The 21,040-nt window shown below is 37.1% G+C and overlaps 1 protein-coding gene across 1 annotated transcript in view; it reads left to right on the forward strand.

Moving 5' to 3' along the window:
* The window catches only part of CNTN5 (contactin 5), a 356,213-nt gene that overhangs the window by 151,467 nt on the left and 183,706 nt on the right, over positions 1-21,040 (forward strand). Inside the window, exon 5 of the mRNA XM_050914379.1 lies at positions 4,054-4,149. Coding sequence (XP_050770336.1) covers positions 4,054-4,149 — 96 coding nt within the window. The remainder of the gene's footprint in view (positions 1-4,053; positions 4,150-21,040) is intronic.

Genomic DNA, 21,040 nt, shown 5'->3' on the forward strand with positions numbered 1-21,040 from the left:
TCACGCACACTCCATCCTAAATGTTCTTTGCATATTTTGCAAATATATTGCTAATACTACATTTATATTAGAAATGGTGACTGACACTTAACTATACATTTTCAAAGTGGTCAAGGTTGTGCCTCATGAATATGGAAGTCATGTAGCTAATACCCCAGGAACTGCTTTGAAAATAACACAATAGGTGTTATCATCTTTGCCTCTAGCACTGAGATAAGGGTAAATAAATCTAATCTTTCAGGGCATAAGATGAACACCTATGGAGCACAAAAAGGCATTTTCTTATCAACCAGCCATATGCTTCGTCATAATATGAAGGATAGACTCATTCTGTGTGAGGCTGTCCAACGCGTCACACATGTTACAGGTTTATACTGCTGCAAGAATACTGAAACGATGGCCAGCACTGCTGTGGAAGAGGCTACAGTCCCCATCTCTGTCCACCCTTTCTTTCATTATCTGTTTTTTTAGAGTTTTTAAAGTAAAATGATAAGGTTTTGAATACTTTTTTAGTAGCTGTCTTTCTTCTTTTTTCAATATGGCTAGATATGAAAAGGCTGAGATCTGCAGGAAATGAATTAAATTTCCCTTTCATTTGATTCTTCCATATTGGACTTATTATTTTAATGTGGGGGAACTGCAAGCATGATCCTTCACCTTTCCTTCCTTTTAAGCTTTCCTACATTTATTTGTTTTACAGGTAAATCCCTGCTTTTGTACCTGTTAATCCTTTTTTTCACTGTATGCTAACAAGAAATCCAATTCAGAACTAACAGCCAAAAAGAGCTGAAATTCAAAGCTCTTTGTTACCTTCCTTCTTACTTTGAAATTAATTGGTTTGAACAAATAGAAACTTGAGTCACATATAGTACTTTTATGTTTAACTAAAAAAGAAGATCCTTGTTTTTCATTTGGAGGAAAAAAAAGAATATTTGTCCATCACAGTGCACATATAAAACAGGAAATTGGAAAAAAAAATCCTGAGGTTGCTATAGCTAATTGGAAAATAGCATTTATTCATCTGAGGAAAAAAATAGCAAAAACTGTAAAACTTTTACTTCTGCCTACAGAGGTTACAATTTAGATGTCACAAATTTCCCTTATTTTTTGTTGACCGGCTTCCAGGTTGTGCATCACAGATAGTAAAAACTTAATCTCAAGGATGAAAACATATAACCTTAGGAGACACAGGATTCTACATTAAAATTAAAATATGTTATCCTCCAGGGGAGATATGTAAATTATAAGTTTTTTCAAGAAAATAAAAAATATTTTCCAAAATTAAAGATTTTTTAAAATAATTTGATATTTCAAATTGAGTTTTGAATAGAAATCAAAAGATTGACGTTCTTATTTTTTTTAAAAAAGAAAAATGTTTCTGAAAATTTTGATTACTTATTTTCCGGCTTACAAGAAATTGCAGAAACACTATGTGAAAACAAATCTCAGAGACTTTTTTTAGAAGTAGAAAAGATTGCTTCCTTGTCCCGCTCTCTATATAAGTTACAGAGAATCTCTCCTCACACTGGTATGAATTTTTACTACTGAACTCACAATATTTTTGTTTATTCAGCTATTTGATTCACTGATCCAAATGTTTTCTAAAAAAACCCAACGAAATGTCCATTTATAGTGCATATAGCAGACTTGCAGTATGGGTTTCAAGTAGTCAGTATTATTAAAGCTCTTTTTCTGATGTCTGCAACATAGGTTGTTTTTTTCCTCCTAATGCTGGGTAAGGAAGTACTGCTATGATAATATCTATTCCAATGCACAGAGTAATGGCCTATGTATTTCTCACAGAGCAGCTATTCTGGTTTCACAACATCTTCTCAAAACATGTTGAAGTTCAAGTTCTGTCCGCATTTTCAATTCACTGAGGTTTGTTCGTGCATACAGTCTGGAGCTTTGAAGGCATTTGAACAGTACATCAAACTGCATGTTTTAGGACACCGATACAGAGAAGATTCATCATATTTTCTTGAGAAGGAAGGCTACAGGAACAATTTTATGGAAATTCGGTGTCATTCTTGCCTGAAAAATTGACCTTGAAAAAAATCCCTAAGGACACACACTGTTTTTACAAGGACTCAGCAATAATGCACTAAAAAAGATGATTGTATTCCTAAATTGTGCATTAAAATGAAAACGAAGCATTGGTTTCTTAATACACTGCAGACAATATTGGTTGATGTATCAGCTTCCTTTTAGAAAAATACAGGACTTAACACAAACATACATAAAGTTGTAGACCCAAAGTCGCATGGAAGTGAAATCCAGACATTCTTAACTAAGAAAACTTTTCATTGCAAGCTGTTCTCCCATCCAAACCAACTGATTTTGCAGGGATATACCAGCCCGCTACTTTCTAGACATAAAATAATAACAATTATGTTGCAGCAGAATATACTATCAGGTAACATTCATTAAGTGACACTGTTAAGTGAAATTACACCAGATTGTATTATAACCCATGGTGGGCTTATTTTAAAATGCAATATAATATTTCATTAACTATTGCCTAGCAAAATTTTGTATAATTTGGGAATATTGCCCTATTATTTGTTAAAATTCTACTGAAGCCCATCCACCTTTTCTCTATTCAAACATGATATCTATTGTTGAAATGAGAATACTGATTTATTTTGGCCAAAGACAGTGCAAATTTTGATACATTTAAATTTTAGGCTTCTGCTTATGCTCAAGACATCTTTTAGAAATGTGAAAAAGCATTTGGAAAGATTATAAGTCTCTTTCTACTTAAAAAAGTGCACCTAAATCCATTATGAAATCCATCAAAGATAAACTCATATTACTTTTGAAATTCATTGAACTTCAGTTTTATGCACTACTAGGCATGGAGCAAGATGTGGACCTTCAGCATCTGACAGAGAACTGTCAGCTGAGTGCAGTTAAGAAAGTAATAATTCTACTCCACCTATTCAAACTGTTCGGTGCTGCCTGGTTCATACCAGCACCTTGGTCTGTACGCAGAAATTAACAAGTACCACTATAGGTCATTGAATGTCAATGACAGATGCTCCCACTGGCTCCATCTGTTTATATTTTGGATCCTCATTTAGTGTCTGCAGAAGCTTCACTGTCCTTTTCAAAGATATCTTTGGCTACCCTTATTGCAGCTCTCTTCGCCTCGATCCACATCAGAGAGAAATGTCTCTAGAAAAACTCTGAGTGAATAGAGGCTTTAAATGGCATCGCTGGCACTGAGGAATGGAGGAAGGCACCAGTTTGATGGCAGAACTGAGCTATCATACCTCTTCTGCTACAGATATGCATGCTAGAGCATAGCTATGCACCTCAAATGTGAATCCAGGTCCAGTGTTCCCTGTGGTAAATGGAGTAATTGGATCTTCTGGTTGACAGGCTTTAAATAAACACAATGAACTGTTCACAGCAGAGCCCTACAGCCTCATTCAAAAGTTTCTGCACAAAAAGTGAAATGTTCCTTATTCCCCTGCTGGAGGTAAACTTTTGGAGGGAAAATATATTTACCCACAACTGGATTGTGTTTATAACACTGGAGACATCAGAAAGAAAGTATTTAAAAAGACTAAATGTGCTATAGACCAGATTTGGTTTTAGAACCAATGCGGCTGATTTTCCCTTCTTCTCATCACAATGTGCCATGCACTGTCCAGATGATGTTAGCAACATCATCAGTCTGGATGTTAGCCGAGGTGTTCTCTCCACTTTTATTTCTTTTTTTCACTGCATATGAATCACTTCTACTGGTGAAAAACACCAAAAAAGAAATAAAAGCACTATTAAATGTTTTTGTGAATGGTATATATATTGTCTGCTGCTTTTCCTTTGATACTGTATCCAAGTGCACTAAAAAGAGTAATGAAGTGCTGATGCAACATGGAATTTTTTGTAATAGAAATAGATTTATTTTTAAAGGCCCTCCAATTATAGATTAAGGTATGAAAAAAGGAACTGTCAGCTTTACAAGAGGAAATAAAACGTAAGTCACAGCAGCCATAAAATTTAAAATCTTTGGTATGTAACTAAAATGCTCTGTTCTTTTGATAGATCTGGGGAATTTCAGTGGTCGGACAAGAAGTGCTGTTTCTGTACGTGAAGGTCAAGGAGTTGTTCTAATGTGCTCCCCTCCACTTCATTCACCAGGTACAGTAGGCTGCAGCTTGTATGCATGCTGGTCCTTTACAGTTTGCTCATTATTGGATGCTCAGTATTTTAGATGCAATGTGTACTTGATTGCGGAACTTCAAAAATGAAATATCCACTGTTCTGCTGACAGTTTTTGGAGTACCAATGGAGTAATTAAAGCTCGTATACTGCAAATGCCACTGAATAGCAGCAGAATTTCTGTTACAAGTTTATCTTATTCCCAGTACAAAACTTGAATGTAACAACAATAGTCTCCATGCCACCAGCGGTGAATATGCTGCCTTGAGGTCACAGAAGACTTCTTTTAGAGTTTAGAAGCCTTCAGAAATTGTTCCAAATGTCAGTGTCAGGATACTGTTGTTGAATACAAATTGTCTTTTGTTTTCAGTAGTACAGCCATGATTTTGGTTGCTTCCTCTTGCTGTATAGCTTAGTTTCCAGTACAACTGCATCATTGCTAGAAGTCAGAACTATCATAAATCCCATGAAATGCCTGTGGATTCCCAAATAAGTGTAGATATTCCAGAGAGGTTACATTTTTGCTTTTCAAATTGGCACTCCTGCAATGTCTGCAGATAGCTAAGTACGTCTTTATATTTGCATATCGTGTAACACCTGGAGACATGATGCTAGACAGAATATCTTGTTTTTCAATAGATGCAGTATAGCTTACCCTTTTCCTCTTTGGGAAACGAGGTCTGTACTGAGGGGATTTTTTCTTCCTCCAGATCTGAGCCCTGGAAAAAAGTCACATAGCAGATGGAAGAGCTGCAGAGTTTCTGTTAGAGAAATGTGTTCAGTTTCTATTTATTCTGGAATGATTATTATTACTGTATTACAATTACCAATGTAATTAATGCTTGTTATCTTTTGGCCATCTCTCTGCTTTTCTCTCTTCTGAGTAAATTCTCTTGTTATGGTTGCCTTTATAATCTATTTCTGAGTTTGACACTACAGTCTTTGTGTGATGGAACTGAGTGCATGATGTTAAGGCTTGATTATGATAAGTAAACTGAGAGGGAAAAAACGTAGGCAGAAAAAGTGAGAGACGGTTTCAACACCACAGCTGAATTTGATTTCCCCAAACAAACTGAGAGTGTAAGGATAGATGGGCTTCAATAGTGAAGTAGTAATACACATCTTAACAGCTGTCATTCCACAAAATGCACCTTATATATCATCAAACTGTTTATAATTTTTTCCCTAAAATTATGTTTTTAAACTTATATTTAGACAGATTCCAATAAAATGTTCTACTGTAACACACACATTGCCTTTGATGGTGAAAACCTAGTATCTTTCATTTTCATCAGTGGGCCAGCAAAACCCCTGCTGTGGAAACTACTGTGTTCACAGACAGTGTTCAGTTGGTTTAGTTTATATTGTTTGAGCACTGGTGTGCTATACCAGCAGGGAAATTACTTCCAGAAAAGTATTTTGAGCCCCTGTTGACATAATTTTGTCACCATAGCTATGCCAGGAAAGGTTCTGCAGTGCAGAGGAGTGTCATGGTTTAGGCCCAGCCAGCAACAAAGCACCACGCTGCCGCTCACTCACTCCTCCCCCCCCGGTGGGATGGGGAGGAGAAAATACAATGAAAGGTTCATGAGTTGAGACAAGGACAGGGAGGGATCACTCACCAGTTATGGTCACAGGCAAAACAAACTCGACTTGGGGAAAAAGAAATCAATTTAATTTGTTAACAACCAAGTCAGAGTAGGATAATGAGAAATGGAACCCTGTCTTAGAAACACACCTTCCCCCCACCCCTCCCTTCTTCCCGGGCTCAGCTTTCCTCCTAATACCTCTACCTCCTCCCCCTCAGCGGCACAGGGGGCGGGAATGGGGGTTGCCGTCAGTTCGTCCCACATTGTCTCTGCCGCTCCTTCCTCCTCAGGGAGAGGACTCCTCACACTCTTCCCCTGCTCCAGCATGGGGTCCCTCTCACGAGGGTCAGCCCCCCATGATTTTTTCCAACGCAAGTCCTTTCCACGTAGTGCAGTCCTCCATGAACTGCTCCAGCGTGGGCTTTCCCACAGAGTCACAGCCTTCTCTGGGCCCAGCCACCTGCTCCGGCGTGGGGTCCTCCACGGGCTGCAGGGGAATCTCTGCTCCACCGCTAACCTCCATGGGCTGCAGGGGGACAGCCTGCCATCTCACCACGGGCTGCAGGGGAATCTCTGCTCCGGCGCACCTCCTCCCTCGCCTTCTTCACTGACCTCGGTGTCTGCATGGCTGTTTCTCTCACATCCCACTCCTCTCTCCGTTGCAGGTCTGTTTTTTCAGCAATCTTTTTCCCCTTCTTAAATATGCTATCACAGAGGCGCTACCACCGTCGCTGATGGGCTCGGCCTTGGCCAGAGGCGGGTCCGACTTGGAGCCGGGGAAGCTTCCAGCAGCTTCTCACAGGAGCCACCCCTGTAGCCCCTCCCCCGCTACACAAACCCCCGCCACACAAGCCCAACACAAGGAGTAATCACTGAAAGCTGAAAAATTGCATCGATATGCAGATGTAAATGCAACCTCATGTGAAAGGGAAGGGGACTTGGCCTCCCTTTCTTTTGTTTGTCACGTAATGCAGAATCACATGCAATTTCCCTCCAGCTCCCTACTTGCAAAATATTGCGGGGCTCTAAGTCCTTGTGGTACTGCAATGGGACTGCAAGTGGTATTAGTGCAGTGGCTGGAGGCTCCTGGGAAAAGGCAGAGCTACCTCCATGGGCCTTCCAAAAAATTCCACACCTGGTGATGTTTCAACAATAAATCATTCCATGAAGCTCTGGCAATAAGGTACAAGACATTAATGAAAGATGACTGCCAGATCAGAGTCAATTTGTGAAAAATAATTTTGGACAAAAGAAGAACTTCAAGGGGGAAGTGTGTGAATTCAATTCTGAAATTAAGCAGCAAACACGAAACTTCTCTTCCAGCTACAAAACTCTTTTGCAGAGCACAGGAACTTCAAGGATTTGTGTGCAGGAACATCTAAAATACATTTTTTAATTTTTTTTGTTTTTAAAGCTTTCTGTTTCTGGATACTCCATTTTGTTTCTGTGTCTGATTTGCAAAGATGGTATTGTCTTCTAAATAGTCCTAAGAAATTTTGACCCTTAAAATCACCTGGGATACAAACTTTCAAGTGAATAGTAAACTATTGTAGTGGATATAACTAAGCTAAACACTATTTAAAGCACGTTTGAAATGTGTGAACATCTAACATTAACAAGACCATGAGTTATGGGGGTGTTTTTGACGATAGAGAATTTTTTGTGGATGAACACCGCAAGCTCTGCTATATTGATTTATTCACATTGACCAACACCTTTAGAAAGAATTTTCACTTACTTATCGCAGGAGATAAATTCATGATACAATATCAAACCTAATCATTCTCCACAACCTCATAAGCAATTCGTCCTTCAACAGAATCCCATTCCTCAATCTCTAAAGTCAATAACTACATATTAACTTGCCTAAGAATTTCAGGATTAAGCCCTTTTAGAAAATGACAATATCATTGTGGGAAAAGAAAGATGACTTAGTGAAAGAACACTATATTAAAAGAGATACAGCTTTATTAACATGTTTTCAAATAGAAGATAAAGTAAATACTTTTGATTGAATAATACCTACATTCCATTCTTCAGAACACAATTCTAGAAAAATCTGAAAGTCTTTACAAGGCACCACTGACTGAAAAAATACTACACTAATTTCTTTTGACAAGAATTTAATCAGAAAACAAGTTTCATATGTATACAAACTTGATATCTGTTTATTAATGCTGCGATATATTATCAAGAGGTAATGCAATAAACAAACAATCAAACATAAACTTGTGAGATATATATAGATTATTCATGTAGGTTTTCATTAGATTGTTGTCTAAATATTTTACAGAGAAAATAAGGAAAAAAAAAGCACACCTGAAATATATTCAGAGTATTTGCAGTGCAGATTCAGATGAGAGAATTATTTCTTGATTTTAATAAATGAGTTTGTTAAGTTATTGTCATCTTTGCTGAGAAATAGCTGAGCAGCAAATTGAGGGAGTTTTTTGGGAGAGACGCTATTCCTTCTTTCAGAATGGTGAAGGAAAATACGTTCAACGAAAAGGATTTTGTCGAGATTCCTTATGACAAACAGCCACCAGCAGTTTCTCACCTCCTGTTTTTCTTGGACCATCACTCAAAAAAAATGCTGTTTCTGACTTCATTGGGAGTCCTGTATAATTTTAATGTGCCTATTCCAGAAGCTTTTCCACTAATACTTTTTTTGTTGCAAATCCTTAAGTTGTCCCTTGTGAAATACATTAATTGTGGATAACTTGATCATCCATAAACATAACATTTTATCCTTTTTTTTAATCTTCCATAAAGATAACATTTTATTCTTCTGAGCCCCCCATTAGTTTTTTCTCCAACACAGGTTTCCTAGACAGTTAACTCTTAGGTACCCTTGCTAAGTGAGAGGTTCATTAATTACCAACTGCTTAAATAACAAGCTTTGTTTGATGTCTCCATTTTAAAAGGCTTCTACTGCTTTTTTCCATAAACAGGATTATGGCTTTTCATTGCGGTATTCTAAAGGATGTAAATATAGGGGTTTATTCAGTCATTTAATCATCTTAATTACAAGGTTTACCGTAGCGAGATTAAAAATGAATGGAAGATTTCATCCAGATTTACATGTTTCCCTCAGAATTAATACTTTCAGCTGAGCTTTTTAAGGCTTTTATTCAAAGCTTTCAGTATGAGCTTAATAGAGAACGACGATTCCCATTGTTAGAATGAGAACAGCGCTGATGTGCGCAGGGGAAGGCAGATGCGTGCTGCCTCCCGCCTCAAAGGGACGCTGTCGTCTGGAGGGAGCACTGTTACATAATCTTTCCACAGCATGTAACATCTGTACAGATGTTAAACTATAACTTTTTTTTATCTCTTTGTAAAGGACAAAGCTGATCTTACCCAGTTTGGAAACTGTTATAGGCTGCATCTTTTATGCCTCCCCTTTAGTGTTATAAAACTGTAGTTTTCATGAGAAATGCTTCACCAAAGATGATTAATACCAGTGCTATGGGGATCACAGTCCTTCCCGTGCATCTTCTGGATGTCTGCATAGTGTGTTGCTAAACTGGCAAGCTGCTAAAATAAAACTCTTTCTACCAAGGTCCAGGAGGTTTTGTCCTGTTCTTCTATTTCCTACAAAGCTGTCTTAGTCCTCATGTTAATTGGAGAAAGTCATGTCAAATAATGGGTTTTTTAAGTTGTTCTGAGCTCCTGCTTGTGTGTACTTTGGACATATACAGAAAACCACTTTAGAAGTAAACACAATCCAATCACTTCTCACTGGTCAGGGTCTCCAAAAGGAATCTGAAAGCTGCGTTTGCGTTAAAACTGCAGCTTTGGACTGCAGCTCCACTACAAGTAGGAAACCACGTCCAACTGAAGTGCAGTAGCTCTCTAGTTAGAACTCGCCTGGTTAGGCCCATACTGCACAAATTATACGTAGAAATAACGAGGCAGGTTCTAAATGACCTCATTCAGGTACAGAATTGTTAGGAGTAGACTTCTCTAGGCAAATTAGTTGTGATAATAAGATTGTTATATTTGGGCTGGACTGCCCTCTGTATGCTCATTAGCTTGTTTAAAGGCAATTGACTCAGGTATCTGCATGCAGGACACAGCAAATTCTGTTTTGAAGGCATCCATACACCCTCTGGCTCTCCATTTACTAAACTGACTTTTGTGAATGCAATTTACAGATGTCTAACTTTATGTATTTGAAGGTCACAAGGTTATCTTAAGGCTGTGGATTCAGTCCCAGGATCCAGGCACCTAACAGTGGCATTTCAGTGCACAACATTAGAGAACTTCCATATTTATGTGGATCTAGCCATTACCAGTTTCTTCAAAATCATAGGAAGCCTGCATGAACTTAGATCTCTGAATCTCCATCTCTCTCTAGACATGACTGGATGCTACTTCATCTTGTTAACCTGTCACTACAGGTGACATTTCTTCCTGACCATGATTTGTGATATCAATATAGTTCTGTATGTATTAAACAGTGAAGTAAGATCCGGGTTTTTTCTGTATTTTTCAAATTTGACTTTTCAAATCAACTTCAGCATAGAAAGATATATAATTTGCTTCCAGGAGAGACGAATGTGTAGATGAATGTCACATTTCTCCTCTCACCTTAAAAAGAAGGAGGACTGTTTTGCTGGTTCCTATCAAAGCACTGGCCACTTGCAGTGTTCCCAAAACAACAGCTGGACGGGTCATGCCTCCAACCATGACTCTTCCTTAAGCTAAACAGAACTTATTCATCAGTCAGTACCTTCTATTAGTAGTTTGTAGAGGTGAATATGTATGAAAATGGTGATGACAAATAGAACATTTCACATTCACTGGACATAACTATCATGTCCTCCTAACTGCTAGGCTTGCTGGGAAGGTAGAACTGTCCAATACCCTGATGTTTCTCCTTCTACTAGCAAAAGTGAGATTTAGAGGAACACTGAAGTTTGGGGGTTGGGTTTTTTTTTTTCCTTAAGACTTACATTAATGTTAAAATGGAAGCCAAATATGTGTCCGAGGCTTAATGAATAGTTGACCTGAAGTAAGGGGATCTATATGAAGACATACAGGACACCCATCTTAACTCTGTTTTCTTTCTCTTGTAATTGTATGCCATAGTTTGTTCTTCACTGATTTTAATTCATTATGGGAGCATGATGCTGAGTAACAGAAAGAGGCCGCTTAAGTAACGGTATTAGAAAATGATTGCTAACTGTACAGGACAGAAAAGTTTCTTTAATAAACCCTTAAGATGTCATATATAGAAGACAAGATGGCACAACTTCTTTATCACTTCTCTATATGTCCATAACATATAAATGATAATAATGTACCTATAAAATGTTTTAAAAACACTGTTTTGAGAGCCACACGTATCAGCTGAATGAGTTAGCTATCATGAGTTGAAGGGTTCCTGCACTTCCCTCTTAGGCTTTACTATATTTTTGTGTTTATTTGACTTTTACTAAATGCTAACAAAGCTAGAACTTTGCTTTTCAATAATGGGAGAAAAGCAAGTGCTAGAAGACAGGTTCACAGTCCTTTAAACTCTATATTTGTGTCCTAATTCTGGGTTAATTCCATAGGGTCATCTCATCTCTTCACCCACGTTTTTCCCTGGAAGAATCATAAAGATGTTTCCCTCTTGCATCCCCTACTTTATTGCTTTTACTAGGCTGCTTTTGAAACTTTCTTGTCTAGTAATGCTAATTCCCATGTGTGTTATCATTAAAGTGAATGTCCATGGCCCCTGATAGAGCTCAGTATAGGAATCTGTATTCTTTATCTGTGCAACTGATTGATGACTATGCCTGTAGTTTTCATTATGGAATGAACAAACACAATTAACTTCTTTTTTTTTTCTTCTATGGTCTTTTCATTACTCAATACATGACCAGTAATTTTGCTGCTGACTTCCCTGGAGCACTTTATAGGGTTTCCTTCCTCAATCTTGTTGAAGGCATGCATCTGAGGATATGAAATTTAAGAGTTTGGGAATGACAGAATTTTCTGTAGGGTAGCATTGTAACAAGCTCTGTTTGCCAATGAGGAGTTAATCCCAGTCTGTTGGCAATGTGTTGTTATTAGATTTTAATTACATTTTAATGATCTGCATGTGCCCCAAATTCTAGGCAATGTCTGTATAGTAGGCATATGGATAAAAATTATTATCCATTTAAACTTTCTTACCATAGAAGTCTAGATTTTCTCTTATTTTTATTCTTTTAAAAATAATTTGAAAAGTGATAAATGAACAGAAATGCATTACTGGTCCAAATGTAGTAAATTCTCCCAAGGAACTTGTAATTTGGTATTTTTTTAAAAAAACTTTTCCCAATGTTATCACTGTTGATAAATCATCCCCACCCCCTTAAAAACACTAATAATTCTTTCAAAAAATATGGTAAGCTACACTAGAAACTGAAAGTTTAATGTCCCTAGACCCATTGGATCACTCACTATGAGCTGTTCTTCCCCTCAGGGACTATGAAAATGTAGTGAGAGAAAGCTGGTTGACCTTGGCCAATTAAGGCAGCGCACAACGTTGGATGAAGGGGCAGCCCTGACAGGGCTCTGCTTAAGGGACACGTGCTGTAGTTTCACAGCCACACTATTGTCAACAAATATTACCCCAGCTGCCAGCTCAGGAGAATCAAAGTGAAAGGAGATACCAAGAGAAGAGGGAGGAAGCATAGGAGATTAATTTAAAAAATGCATTGAGTATGTTGGCCCTCAGGCTCGTGTTCTACTGCCTTTCAGGCACCAGCCGTATGTGGCTATTTGTCTACAGCTTGACAAATAGGACAAAGATGAAAAGTTTCTGTAGTTGGCAAACTCCTCTTCCCTAGAGACAAGTTACTAGCCTGTTACTGAGGTGTCCCAACAAATTAGACATAACCATCAGGAACCCCTCAGCCTAGTGGTTAAACAAGACAGCATTGTCCTGCCAGGTTTAACAGAAATGTATGTTCATGGTATCACAACCACATTTCTGCAACTAGTATTGTAAAGGTACCAATTAAAGTAGGAAACAGTGTCGCAAAAACTTTTTCTGTGGCACAGGCTATGTAACTTCTAAAATAGCAGGAGCCCAACGTTAATAGATTTAAGATTGGAGTAGCATACAGCAGTTACAGTCACAGAGGTACAGGGCTCTTGCAAAATTGACCCTCTCATAATAACCTTCCTATTAGAATCCATTTGCTATTTAGTTCTGATGTTTTACTGAGCTGGTGGCTGGAAAAATACCGTTTTACAAACATGTCAGTTAGTTAAATGTCAGAAAGCCCATTTGTTTAAGATAGAAAATTCCTAATTAATCCCAATTACCTCTCCACTTCATACCGCAGAAAAGAATAGAGAGTGCACATGTTAATCAATGTAACTAAGGAGAAGCAGCCAGAAATACAATGCTGATCAGACAGCTGAAACAAGAGGAAACATAAGAAGGAGGAAGAGATGAGAAATGATTGATTTCTAAGGGTCTGGAGTCTAGCTTTTTCTCTCCATTACCATTGTGGGGAAATTTTAAAGGATTAAAAAAAGGATGAAAACAGTGGAGTTTTCAGAAAATGCAACTCTTCCCAAACTAAGCATGATTAACTGAATCCATTGGTGATTCTGGTAGAGATGACTACTGAAAATGTTAGGAATTCAGTCTTGATTCAGAAGGAGAAAGCTTTGGACTGAACTCATCTGAGTTCTATAAGATGTCAGTAACAGGTTTCCCTATATAATGAAGTCAGTTATTCTTTATTTTGTAAGTATGATATGCAAGTGAACTTACAACCGTTTGAGGTGATACAATGCTTAATGAGACATAGATTTTCATATAGCCTTATTTAATCAGTTCAAGAAGATTGTTCCAAATAAATGAAGTGGTATGAAAACAATTCCAGTTGGGATATCTAGTTTTCATTTTTCTTTTTCAAAGGGGAAACTAGAAATTGTTTAGAAATACATATTGGGTGTATTTATGTTCTTTTTTCCTACCCAATACAATTGTAACTGGCATGAAGTTATAACTTAACAGTAAATAGGTTAAAGGCAATTGCTTGGATTTTCAAGGAGAAAATTACTGACTAGATATAAGCAAAATATCACAGAGTTCACACAAAAATCTGAATGATTACAACCAAATCCAAACCCCTGTGCAGCAGCACATGTGCATCCTTTATCTTCTGACAAAAAAAGATGTTTTCCAGAGCGATAACAGTGGAAAAGTGACTTCTTTTTGATCACAATGCCATCTTTTTAACAATGTAATAATTAATACCACACTTAATTCTGATAATTTGATTGCCCACTTCTATCTCCTGTGTTCTCATGCTATGTTCCAATATTGTTAAAATCATTGCTGATGACTTCATTAGCCAGCTAATACAATTCCTGTTGTGTTGATGCTATCACCCTAGAGCAGAGAGTCTGTAACTGGAAAATTTCACTTCATTTATTGGTTTATTGAAGCGTTAATTTTCATGGTATTTTCCTCTTTCAATAATTAAGGAAGTCTTCTATTGGAGACTGCAGGGATAAAAATTCAAGAAGAAGAAGGGAGAATGGAAAGAAGAATATAGATAATACTGATGAAGGGTTTGTCTCAGTTTGGCTTTTCCTGCAGAACCACAAGGTCCTTTAGGAGTTTAGCAAACTACCAGGTAGTTTCAATCCTGAAGGGTCTATTTTCAGCTCTGCCAAATGCAAGACGGAAGGAAGGAACACTAACCATTTTACAGAGAATAACAGAGGTTGATCTACAAAGAAAATTTCAAGAAAAGACTAAAATGGCACTGGTTTACAGTCCAGATCTTGTGACTTTATAACATCATGTTTCATGCCTAACAGAAAAAGGGCTTTGAAAAACATAATTAGTCTTCTGGAAACTATGCATGTACTCAGCACAGGAGGGAGCACAATTGGCTGTTGTTTGCATTACTTTAATAATGATATTTCTTTTAGGAAAAAAAAAATCAGGGAGAGTTGGACAAATATCTTCTTTTTCCATGTGATATCTGTATATAATCTGACACATCAGGTGTCACTTCAACTGCTATTGCTAAGGGGTTGAGGAGGAGAGATTATTATCATGGGACACTGCCCTAGGCTGAAAGTAAGACAACAGAAGGCTATGTATTATCTCTAAATAACAATTATGTGACAAGTAGAAGATGGATGGAAGCAGTTCACTGGGTTTCCAGTAGTGCAGAACAATGTGCACAGGGACTCAACAGTGTATTGTCTGTATGTAGAAACAGGTAAGAGTTACAGTCTCTACATCTTTGTTAAATTTTAAATGATTGATTGTTGCTGAGGTTATTTGTAGTGATTTATTTGTACAACATGGTTGAACAGCATTATCAACGTTCTAGGGCAGTGTGCTAATGTGACATGTATCTTCCTCTTCATCTGCACTTCGAGTTATTTTTTAATTAAGGTGAAAAAAATCATCTGTCAATGTCATTCTTAATACTTAAAAATTGTCTTTTGGGGACTATAAATTTGGTTTTATGTTATTCTCTGAAGAATACGTTCACATGTTCCATTGTGTTCAGAAAGATGTAATGGAGGATCCATTCCTTGGTGCATTTAAGCCTAGAAAATATACCAAAAAGGAGCTGAGCACTAGACTTTGAGCGTTTGGGGGATTATGTGATTTATACTGCTAATTTTTTTTTTTTAACATTTGAAAATCAAATGCAGAGGGAGGATGAGGGTATAGCTACCCATCTCCGATGTTCATCTACACAGCTCCTAAGGATTCGTTGACTATAACTTTGTGTGTGTGTGTGTTTTGGCATTTCTTGTAGATATACAAAGAGCTGGTGAGGAGAGGAAAGAGTATTAGAAATTAAAAGAGTTATGCAGTAGTGGAGACTTCACTTTGACTATGGCCTGATTCATGACTGCTAGGAAGTCACTTCCTGCCATCTTCTTCAGTTTTCCCATATAAAAGTGATGATAATGGTACTGCCCTTGATTTGAGATCTTGGGATAATAAATACCATAGGAGCAAAGGAGCAGGCCCAAGGAAGATCCATCAATCACATCGTGCCATGGCCATGGTGGAATTCACCAAACACTGACCTGCAGATAGACTCAGCAAAAGCCTTTAAAATTATATTAAAATACCTAGCACCAAGAGAATATAAAGCAGAGAGGCAGTGGGGTGTATCTTAAGTTCAATATGGGCAGCCATACAAAGGTGACTCTAAGGACTCCGAGTACTCAGTTTTTGCCAATACCATTCCTATGACAATAACTGCATGTAAAGAGTGGTGAAGGCTGTTAGAAAAGATTGTGTTTTAAAGTAGAAACTAGAACTGCAGTAGCCTTTTATTTTCATTTCTACACCCAGAAGCCTGAAATTAAATCTTGTTAAATAAATCTTTCTGCTACTATTAATCATTCCTGGCATTAGGAATCAAGGTGAATGAGGGATAAAGTGACAAATTTAAGTTGCTTGCTTTCTTGGAAGTACAAAAAGCCAAACTGAAACATACATATAAACTCCTTGAGAGACTGATACTCTGATAACTGGAGTACCAGTGAGTATTTTCAGCCAAATTACAGAATTTGCTTAATAGAGCTTCTGTTGTTAAACGATGAATAGAGGAAAGCTAGGGATGGAGAGATTTTACATCTCTCAGCTGAAAAAGAGATAATGTCACTCTTGCACTTGACAGAGTGATATTCCACAAATTTGGATTATCATCATCCTATCATTACTTTGGGTTTTTTGTTTGTTTTGATGAATGTCCTAGTTGCCTTCAAAATGCATTAATCTATTGGTATTGTTGCAGTAGTCATAAAATGAAATTTCCATGTAATGCAGCAGCCCACTTGAGTGCAGGATGCTGGGGTCCACTGCAGGTAACACTGCTCTGGAGTATGACTTTTCATTGTGCTCACCCCTGCAGCAGACTTAGGTAGGAAGTAGACCATGCAGGAGTAACTATCACACCAGTGCCATTAAAACGTAGGGAAAATCAAGTATCATAGCATGATCAGAGAACAAGAGAGATGTAAAGTGTGAAAGAGAAAAAAGGAGGAAAAAAATTATTTCAAATTCTATTGAAGGTTTTGTCAGAGAAAATAATTTCCGCATATAAATATTCTATACAGTGGTGTGTTTTCCTGAGCATTAAACAATGTCCTTGTTATTTTCCAATGCCACACTTTTCTTAGGAGTACAATAGTTAGTCAATACCACAGAATTCTTGTTCAGTCAAATTATTAAGAAATAATCAACTTGTGCTACTGTACATTCAACACATTTTCTTAATAAATAAAGATTCTCATAGTAATAAGCTATCCAAATCAGAGTTTACCAGTGACTCGTCTTGCACATTTGTCACTGCCAAGTTTTATACCTTCTCTAGATAAGTGATTACAAATGCATAGGTTTGTTTTTAACTGTTAAAATGTTCAGCAGTAGAGGACAAAATTCCAGAGTTGATCCTTTTGATCATGCTTTGCAGTCAGTTTTTAATCCTTTCAATGCACAATAAGTTAATTCTGGGATTATTCCCATTCTTTTTAATCAGCATGTTCTTCTATAAAACATGAATTCTTCTCTAGGTACATTACAGAAACTTTTCTGTCTTTGTCAATAAAAAGAACAATAAAAATATACTGAGTTAGTTTGACTAGATTTATTTTCTTCCAATATTGTTAATTATATCTCACTTTTAAAACTGGATATTAATCAAGTCTTATATCAGTCATTGAATTATTTCATTTAAGATTGAAGCTGATGAACTTATAATGATGTGGGTCTTCTTGATTACCCTTTCAAATGCTGGAACAAAATTATCTCTAATTCTTGTCTTTGGAAATTACTAATCATAGAATCATTTAGGTTGGAAAAGACCTTTAAAATCATTGAGTCCAACGTTCTTAAGCACCACATCTATACATCTTCTAAATACCTCCAGGGATGGTGACTTAACCACTTCCCCAGGCAGCCTGTTCCCATGCTTGACAACCCTTTCAGTGAAGAAATTTTTCCTAATATCCAATCTAAACCTCCCCTGGCGCAACTTGAGGCCACTTCTTCTCATCCTATCACTTGTTACTAGGGAGAAGAGACGGACACCCACCTCACTACAACCTCCCTTCAAGCAGTTGTAGAGAGCGATAAGGTCTCCCCTGAGCCTCCTTTTTGCCAGACTAAACAATCTCAGTTCCCCCAGCCGCTCCTCATAAGACTTGTGCTCTGGACCCTTCACCAGCTTTGTTGCTCTTCTTTGGACACGCTCCAGTGCCTCAATGTCTTTCTTGCAGCGAGGGGCCCAAAACTGAACACAGTATTCGAGGTGCGGTCTCACCAGTGCCAAGTACAAAGGGATGATCACTTCCCTAGTCCTGCTGGCCATAGATGTTTCAATAGTTCTATAAAGTCAGTAGTATTGATTAAAAGAGTTGCAATGCTAATGCTTAAATTCTGAATTAAGTTCTCTGATATTACTTATTTAGACTGTTTAATTTTGTTGCTTTTTACCATCCACTTTTTTCTGCTTTTCATAGAAAAAAGCATTATACAGTGATATCTGCATTACCTGATATCTTATAAAACATAGAACATCAATTTATATGGAGCATTCAGGACTTTTTTACATAAGTATTGATTTAAATTCCTACCTAATAGATGAGTATCAATAGTAGAGCTGTTGTTAGAATTCTTTTATTTGCTTTCAAAAGATTTTTAAAACTTCCCATTTGTAGTTCATCTGCTTTGTGGTCAGAGTTTTCTCTTCCCAGTGTTTTTCTTCCCTAAAAAACTTCTTTCAATCCTAACCACAAATTTATTTGTTTCCGCCATCAGCTTTTTTTCCATAAATTTACATAATTTTCACATTTTCTTTACTTACATAAAACAACAATATATATTGATAAAATGGCCTTAAATGCTGAAATTATAGCATGTCTAAACATTCCTTCACATGAAAAAGTTACTGAGAATATGGTATCTCAAAAGTTATTTCAAAATATGTCAAGAAAAAAAAAGACATCTGATTTTCTTTTTTTTTTTTTTTTTTTTGAATAAAGGAGGGTCCATAGTCAGGCTGCGTTTGAGTTCTGCAAAGTTACTGTGACATAATAGTAAACACTGAATTTGTATGTAATAAGATGATAATGAGGTGTTAAGAAACAGCCAATATGGATTTGTCAAGAACAAATCATATCAAATTTAATTTTTTTTTCTTGGAAAATGTGAGTGGCCTAGTGGAAAGAAAGGCATATTTAGCATTTGTGAATGACTCTTAGCTGCACTGCAGAGCACAGAATGAGAATCCAAAAGGATCAGTACATTGGAGAAATTGCTTGCAACGAGTAACACAAAATTGAGCAAAATGCAGATTACTATACTTACCAAAGATCAAATTTACAGATAGAATAAAGGGAAATAAGTGATTAAACAGCTTGCTTTCTTAGAAAAATACTGCTGTTACAGAAAATGGAATAGTTAGTAGAATGGAAAATTGCATACTTCAATTCTCGGACATACTAAGAGGACTGCTACCTATAGAGTACATAGGACTATTATTCCAATTATCAATAGTGTTAGTGTCTCAAATAGAATACCATGTCCAGCTTTGACCCCTACATTATAAGATGTAGAAAAGCAGTAGAGATGACAACAATAAAACTAAGCAGAGGATTCAAAACCATGACTTCTAAGGAAAAGTTGAAGAGATTTGGCTGATCTAGCCTCAAAACCAGAGGCCTGATACACACAAGGATAATGGTCTTCCATTGTAACTTGTTGTGGTTTAACCTCAGTCTGCCACTAAGCACCATGCAGCCGCTCGCTCACTGTTCCCCCCCGCGGTGGGATAGGGAGGAGAATTGGAAAAAAAAAGTAAAACTCATGGCTTGAGATAAGAACAGTTTAATAATTGAAATAAAATATAATATAATAATAATAATAATAATAGTAATGAAAAGGAAGATAACAAAAAGAGAGAGAAATAAAACCCAAGAAAAACAAGTAATATACAATGCAATTGCTCATCACCTGCTGACCGATGCCCAGCCAGTCTCCGAGCAGCGATACGGGCCTCCCGGCCAACTCTCCCCTGTTTATATACTGGGCATGACATTCTATGGTATGGAATATCCCTTTGGCTAGTTCGGGTCAGCTGTCCTGGCCCTGCTCCCTCCCAGCTTCTTGCACACCTGCTTGCTGGCAGAGCATGGGAAACTGAAAAGTCCTTGGCTTAAGATAAGCGACACTTAGCAACAACTAAAACATCAGTGTGTTATCAACATCATTCTCACACTAAATCCAAAACACAGCACTGTACCAGCTACTAAGAAGAAAATTAACTCTGTCCCAGATGAAACCAAGACCTAACTGTAGAAGTTCAATACTGTTCATCAGTAAAGTGTTTTCAATGCTTTCAATATGGTATGTTGAGTAAGTAATAAACAGTATTGAAAAAAAAAGGAATTTTACACAAATATTAAGGTAAACTGTCTAATTATTAACTGAGCAATGAAATAGGTTATTCTGAAGATCTAAATTTAGGAATATAACTCACTGGACATTTTTAAAGACTGGGCTGAGAATATCTGATCTTGCCTGAGAGCAAAAGGAGGGCCTGAAGAACATGTGGTTTTGAGTTCCTTTTGATCACAATATTTTGATTCTTTCTGGAACAGATTTTTTTTAATATGAAAATTATGCCAGTGACAATCAAATATACATAATAATCTATCATCCTATCCCAGAAGCCTTGTTTTTGTTGTATGCTATGTGGTCTCTTTAAAGAGCATATGTATGAGAAAGAGATTTCATTGGTCCTTACATGTTTCAATGACTGGCTGCATTTCATACATGTCAAATGTACAAATGAGACTATATTGGCTGTCTACACTGGTAATGACAATATAATATTTGTATCCTCCAGTATAAGATCAGTCCTGACAGTAACACTTACCTTTTCTACCATATTTTTAGTTATTGGCTGTGTGAATGGTTATAAGAAAGAAAATAGTTCAAGATTTATCACTGTAATTAAATCTGAACGAAGACAAATATGTGATTGGTAGAATTGTGTTTCAGGTAAGTGAGCAGTAGATACAGAGCCCCCAGAGCAGAAAAGAAGCAATTTCATTGCTAGCTGATAAATCGACAATATCTGTTTGCTCTATGTGGGTGCATTACAATGCAACAAATAAATTACCTTCATTAAATATTTTCTTGGAGGATTAATGAGCACTGATAATAAGCCACAGCAGCACAAAGAAATGCACCAATGTTATTTATCTGGTTGTGGTGGGAGGCTGGAGGAGCAACCCAT

The sequence above is a fragment of the Gymnogyps californianus genome, chromosome 1 (genome assembly GCF_018139145.2).
Source record: "Gymnogyps californianus isolate 813 chromosome 1, ASM1813914v2, whole genome shotgun sequence".
Taxonomy (NCBI): Eukaryota; Metazoa; Chordata; class Aves; order Accipitriformes; family Cathartidae; genus Gymnogyps; species Gymnogyps californianus.